We start from the raw sequence: 6,626 nt of genomic DNA, 5'->3' as shown, positions 1-6,626 counted from the left end.
ATTCTTTATGCAAAAGTGTTTAAAAAAATGTTTCCTATCCATTTATGTGTGTATCTTTAGCGTATCTTAGTGTATCTCCGATACGATACGATACTCTCCGATACGTATCTTAATTTTAGCCGACCGATACAGAGACCGATACCGATACTTTAATCCTTGGTTGCAGTCAATGGTCTTCTGTGAGAGTTGATACTCAAGATCATCTAAGGTCTTCCTTGACTTATTGGCTTGATCTCTCAACTCAAGAACTAATTGTTCTTGCCCCTTAAGGTCTTGAGTGACCTTTTTCACTTTCTTCCTTTCTCTTTTAAGCTCTCTAAGGGCAACTGTGAGTTCAGCCTCTAGATGTGATTTTTCATCTTCCTCTTCTTCTTCTGTAAAATCTTCCTTATTAGAAGAATATTCTTTGTTTTCTTCCATATCTATTGAGACCATGAACATAGCCTCATTATCTTCATCATTAGATGATTCTTCAGACTCTTCATCAGATGTGTCACTGCATTTCTTAGAAACCAAACTTTTCTTCTTGTCCTTGCCTTTCTTGTATCTGTTTGAGAAGAATTTCTTCTTTCCCTTCAAAAATGAATTTTCTTTTCACTTTCATCTTCATCACTTTCTATTTTTCCTTGGTTAGGACACTTGGCTGCAAAATGTCCAACCCTTCCACAGTTGAAGCATTTGAAAGGCAACTTGTCTTTATATTTTCCTGTTCCCCTTTTCAACTTTCTGGTGAAATGAGCTGTAACCTCATCTTCACTCTCATCAGTATCCTCCACAGACTGCTTCTTCTTCTTCTCATTAATTTTCAAGTTTTTCATTGCCTTGAAAGCAGCTTGTTTGTCAGTGGACTTGCCCTTTTTCCATCTCATTTCAAGAGTTGTGAAAGTGCCATGCACTTGATCAAGAGTGATAGTGTCTAGGTCCTTTGCCTCTTCAATAGCTGACACCTTGGAGTCATACTTGGGCAACAAAGATCTCAGGATTTTTTGACAAACAACTGAATCTTCTAGATTGGATCCCAGACCCCTAATGGAGTTGACCACTTCATTTACCCTGGTCATATAGGTGTCAATATTTTCTCCTTCTTGCATTAGTAGACTTTCAAACTGGCCTCTGAAAGTCTGAAGCTTTGCTTTCCTTATCTTTTCATCTCCTTCATAAATGTTCTTCAGTCTTCCCCAGATATCCTTGGCTGAGTCACAATCCATTACCTTAGCCATCACACTTTTATCCAATGCTGAGAATATTGCATTCACAGCCTTCTGATTGTAACAATAAGCCTTTTTAGCTTCACTGTCAACCGGACCTCCTTCAGGCTCTGTGTATCCATTCAGAACTGATACCCAAACATCATAACCTAGGTACGACTGCATTCTCCTCTTCCACAAGATAAAATCAGATCCATCAAACTTTGGTGCATGTCCTGAATAACCTTCACTTGCCATACTGTCACTGCCGCTGCCTCTGGATCACTCAGTTGTTGATCAAACTATCACTGAGTATCGGCTTTGATACCAATTGTTGTAACCCGGCAGTCACTGAGAGGGGGGGTGAATCAGTGAGTTCAATTCTAATACCTAAAAACCTGTCCGATGTCTGGCCAAGAAGAACCTGATATACCTGTCCCTGTTTGCACACAGTCGTATGCACACTCAGCCTCTCATAGGCACTTCCAAGTATGCACACCCATTCCACATTCCACGCACTTCAATATCAAATGCAAACAACAAGCTCCCACAACACAGGGTTTTTACGAGGTTCGGCAATTTGCCTACATCCCCGGAGTAGTGCCTGTAAAGGCTTCGTACCTACTCAATACACTACTTTTGACTGCACCCACAGTCGGGAGCACCCACACCCAACTTACTCAAGCCGAAGCTGAGATGGCACTCGTAGTGCCGATACAATGTGTAGCACCCACTACACGGGAGCACCCACTCCCGGTGCTTAGCACCCACTAAGCACACAATAAATAATACAATTAAATTGGGCTTATATCAATGCCCTACAGTCAAGCTTTGCCTAGCATATGCATCCACAACTAGCTAGCATGCTCACAGTTCATCCACAACTAACCTAGCATGTATACATTCATCCACAACTAACCCTAACATACATACATATATGTAATGTAAAATCACAGGTTAGAGAATCTCACAACCGATTGCCTGGGATGACTGGAAACTTGTACTGACAAGTTTGGTGCTCACACCTTCTCTCTCCTTGGCTTCTTGCTCTTCAAAGCAAACACATCTTTGCTTTATTCTCTTCTTCCTTGGCTTTGAGTTAATATACCATTAACACACTTCAACCACCTCTTTTACCTCCTTTAATGGCCTAAGAACATTTATCATCAAGAATGTATGTTCATTCAAGGACCAACAAAGAGGGGGAAGCTTCTCCTACCAAAACCGTAGCCTTTCTTCACTCAAACCTTATTTTTCTTGCTTCCATTGTGTAGGGCTTGAAAAAACGAAGAAGCTGCAACTTGGTTCATCCAAATCCGACTTAAAATGAAGGAGATATGACCTTTTGAAGTTGGAGCAATGAGATAGCCCGAAATGGAATCTTCGTACGGGTGGCGTAGGCTACACCGGCGGCGCGCGCAACAGGGGCGAAATCTGACCGTAGATCTCATATAAGAGATCTTATCATCCAAGCCGTCCGATTAAACCAACGGACAACAGATCCAAACCGTTAGATTTGAATCTCGATGACGTCATCATGACGTAGGCGCTGACATCGTCAGAAGTGTTGTCGATCTATGATTGGTTGCTTTTCCGGATTTTAAGGGAGCTTGTCTCCCACTCACAAAAGTGAAAATGCATATTGACCGTTGGATCCGAATCTTCCATGATGGCTTTAATCAGATTTCATGAGATCATTAAGATCGGAATCCTTTTTATACTTTCTATACACGCGCGAAACACAATAACATACCTTGATATAGTGTAGCGCCAGTGCATCAAGAATTATGCATCTAACCAATCAAATCCCACGCGCAAGCATCTATCTCGTCCATATCACACCAAAATCTCAGCAGCCTTTGGATGGGCATCAAGCCTACGTGGTCGAATCTTGGCCGTCCATTTCACTTCCCTTTACTCCTCTTTATTACAATCAAGCCCCTGCCTCCATATGTTTCAGTGCTTAAAGACCCCTTGCAACTCAGACCTTCAAAATCTTTAAATTACACAAAAGCCCTTCGAACTTCAAAAATAAATTCCGAAAAATCCACCCAACACCGAGAGCAACTGATGGATTTTCGGTTTGGATTTTCGAACCGACTTTACGGAAACGCTTATAACTTTTTCATACGATATCCGATCGAGATGAAACGAAGTGCGTTGGAATCGTAACTGGATGGCTCCTACCAATAGACATAATGCTATGGGAGTTTTCCGTACTTTCAAGTTCATACTGCAAATCCAGAGTCTACCTTTTGATGAAGTTGCATATGCAACTTTTGATGCAGTTGCATGTATGTGGTTGGATAAGTATGATTCAATCTGGAAACCCAGACGCATAAGAACCAGATCCAAACCTCTATTTCAATCTAGAGGGAAGTGTTTCCCATGGAGAACTGTGGTTCCTGTGTGTGTGCGAGGGTTGATGGAATTGTACAAGGAAGAATCTACAGAGATGTCATTTTTCATTTTATGAGGGTGGATTGGTCATTTCAATCCTCCTATGTATGGTCGTGGCAATAGTCACCCACAGAAAACATTTTCCCTTTAATCTAATTGGAGTATTTAGAAATTTAATTATTTGTTCGTGTCATTCCATAATCTTTTATCTCATTCTAGTATCAAACTCGCATCATAGTTAATCTTCAAAATTTGGCGGCAGAATAGTCTAGTACCCCAGATTGGGGTCACTGATGTGTAATTTGGTGTTACGATCCTATATCAGTCATATGGGGGTCTGATCACATTCTTGCATGAAATCCCAATAAGTCTGGTGATTGGAGAAAACTTCAATTGGTGACCAATTTTTCCTTTAGAAAATAAAAACATGTCGAGAGATCCAAAGAGACACCAGCATAGAAACGAGGAAAGGTTCTCCAAGCAACCAATGAGGGTATGTTGGCACACTATATTTATCTCTCTATTCACATGAAATTACCTTGCTGCCCTTCTATTTCCGAAACTGTTTCATTGAACCTCATTGGCTTATACCACTTGCTCGAAAAACCGTCTTGCAAAAAAAAAAAAAAATGTCAAAATTAAGCAAGGGTTAATCTGTTTGTAGGAAAATAGATTACAAACAGAATTTGAATCCTAATTTTTTGTTCTTATAGTCAGATTTCGAGGGTCTAGGGATGCAAATTCAAGAGTGACCTCATCCCTCCTCAAATGACAATAACAATGTTAGCTTACAAGGTAGTTTGGGAGATCATATTAAGTCCTACACATACAATGTTCAAAGATGTCTTCACAGATCACCATCCCAATCTGCAACAATGATCTGTTCAAAGTTCATGGAAGAAGCAGCTAATGCAATGGTGAGAATGTTCTTGTTCCCTGTTGTGTAGTAACCCAACAGATGATATACCAGGGAAATAGGATATAGAGACTTAGGAAGATTGGGGAAAAGCTTCCATGGCTGCTGCTTCAAGAACTGTGACTGTGATTTAAGTTTCATATTTGAGCATAGCCAAAGCATCATCTCCTGTTTTTTTAAGCAATAGCCAAATCTTGACAATTAACCTTAGTGTATCTTTGCCTGAACCATTTAAGTTTCTGAAGATCCTTGTGAGTGTCAAATTGATTGAGATTCACATTCAATTTGAATCTGATATAGTGGGGAAAACTAACTAGAGAAAGATTAAAATGGAAATAGTGATAAGTACAACAACAATAGCAGCCAAGCGTTTTTCCAATTAAATGGGGTCGGCTATATGGATTCACGATCAGGAACCAAATAAAGCCAAAGAAAAAAAAGGGGAAAAAAAAAAGGAAAGGAAACATAACAATGGACATCTTGCTAAAATTCGATTGGCAACATGGAGCTTTGCCCTCCAAACAGCTCTATTAGAAGTCATACTAGAATTCAGGTCTAGCTTCCGCATGTCTTTCCTTACCAACTCTTCAATAGTCATTTTAGGCCTGCCTCTAGTTCTTTTAGCTGCTTCCATCTGGATCTGATCCCTCTGCCTTTCTGGCACATTCAAAGTTCTACACTGAACATGACGAAACCACCTTAAATGACATTCTCTGAGCTTGTCTTGAATCGGGCAACTCCCAAATCAGTTATAATCCAATCATTCCTCACTTTGTCTTTCCTAGAGATAGAATGGTAAGTAGGAAATAGTGATACGTACTGAAGATTATACTTGAAATAAGACAGAACAATTTATAATGCATAGGGGTTGATGAATAAAATGAAAGTGGTAGTAGCTTTTAGGGATCATAGTATAAGGAATTGGGAAGCTTAAATGTTCTCCTAGCACTAGGAAGTCCCAAGAGGCTGCTCCACTGTGATCCAACAATTCCCCATATATGATATCCATTACTGATCAGCATCTCCCTCTGCTCTGTTTTGTACTGTTGCACTGTCTTGCAGTTGTCCTCATAACTCCTATTATGTATAAACCATTGGTGATCAATGAATACTCTTGAGATAGAAAGGAAGGGAAGAGAGTTGAATCTTTCATTACCAACCTTAGTATGAGACCAGACCATCCATTGTAACCAACTTTAATTAGGTTGTCAGTGGTGGCATCTCTGAGGTGCTCTCCTTTTGAAGAGATTAAGAAGATCTTAATCCCTTTCCCCCTCATCTCTCTGAAAAGTTTCAAAATGTGATCAAGAGCTGGAGCCTTCCTCTCAATCACCCATTCTTCAAAGGAGGTCATGTTAATCTCCTCTCCTCTGAACAAGAACAAATAAAATATCTTAGTGGCAAGACTCTGATTAACTTGTTGAAGGAATTGAGAAGAAAATAACTACCCATTACGATGTTTCTTAAAGTAAGGAACATTCGAGATGAGGGTATCGTCGACATCGAAAATCCAGGCATCCTTGCCATCACCAGTCAACTTGAAGGTGTTGGTGAGATAGGTGGTGCATTCCTCAATTGCTCTCAGGGAATCCTGCTTGTATTGAGTGGAGCTCATGTACTTGCCTATGTAATCTGTGCATTCTTCTGGAACAACATTGAAGTTACGGATGTTGTGGAGCTCTACATTGATCCTCCAAGCTTCACAGTAGTTCTTGAGGGTTATCTTCAGCTCATCCTTGTTCTCCCCTGACCTCTTCAAGATGTTCCAGTCTGCTACTGCTAATCCAACAATAAGGCTGCAAAAGCCCAGCAACAAACCCAAATATCTTCTCATCCTCTTCTTCTTCTTCCAGTCCAAAGACAAAAAACAGTCTCTTTTATTAATTGGATGCATTATTTAGCATCTCCTTCCTTGACCCTAACCAAGTTTCCTTCTAATCCTTCATTCTTATTCTCAGATCCTCTAAGCTGAATAGATGTATTTTTTTAGATGAATAAGCTTAATTTTAGTTGAAATTTCAAAATTTTCAATTGCCAGATGTAAACAACTATGCTTACCATAAATAAATAAATTTGTTTTCAACTAGTTTTTTCTCTTTGGCAAAGTTCATTTAAATTTTTGC

General features: G+C 39.8%; 1 protein-coding gene across 1 annotated transcript; it reads right to left on the bottom strand.

The window, feature by feature from the left end:
• Nucleotides 1-4,800: 4,800 nt before the first annotated feature.
• On the bottom strand, nt 4,801-6,468 carry LOC122090511 (acid phosphatase 1-like). Its single transcript, XM_042660134.1, has 3 exons — nt 5,952-6,468; nt 5,664-5,873; nt 4,801-5,580 (listed from the first exon to the last, which is right to left on the bottom strand). The coding sequence occupies exons 1-3, from the start codon at nt 6,395-6,397 to the stop codon at nt 5,403-5,405; spliced, it is 834 nt and encodes a 277-aa protein (XP_042516068.1). The 5' UTR covers nt 6,398-6,468; the 3' UTR covers nt 4,801-5,402.
• Nucleotides 6,469-6,626: the final 158 nt, after the last annotated feature.

The sequence above is a fragment of the Macadamia integrifolia genome, chromosome 10, assembly GCF_013358625.1.
Source record: "Macadamia integrifolia cultivar HAES 741 chromosome 10, SCU_Mint_v3, whole genome shotgun sequence".
Lineage (NCBI taxonomy): Eukaryota > Viridiplantae > Streptophyta > Magnoliopsida > Proteales > Proteaceae > Macadamia > Macadamia integrifolia.
Note: the sequence above shows the minus strand (reverse complement) of the source record. Positions and strands in the feature narration are given on the sequence as shown.

Bases quoted from the DNA above. Each gene is read 5' to 3' on its own strand.
- LOC122090511 (XM_042660134.1), bottom strand. From the start codon at position 6,397: ATGCATCCAATTAATAAAAGAGACTGTTTTTTGTCTTTGGACTGGAAG. The intron at 5,874-5,951 runs GTAGTTATTTTC...GTTCTTGTTCAG, and splicing joins TTTAAGAAACATCGTAATGG to AGGAGAGGAGATTAACATGA. The intron at 5,581-5,663 runs GTTGGTAATGAA...TATACATAATAG, and splicing joins TGGTCTGGTCTCATACTAAG to GAGTTATGAGGACAACTGCA.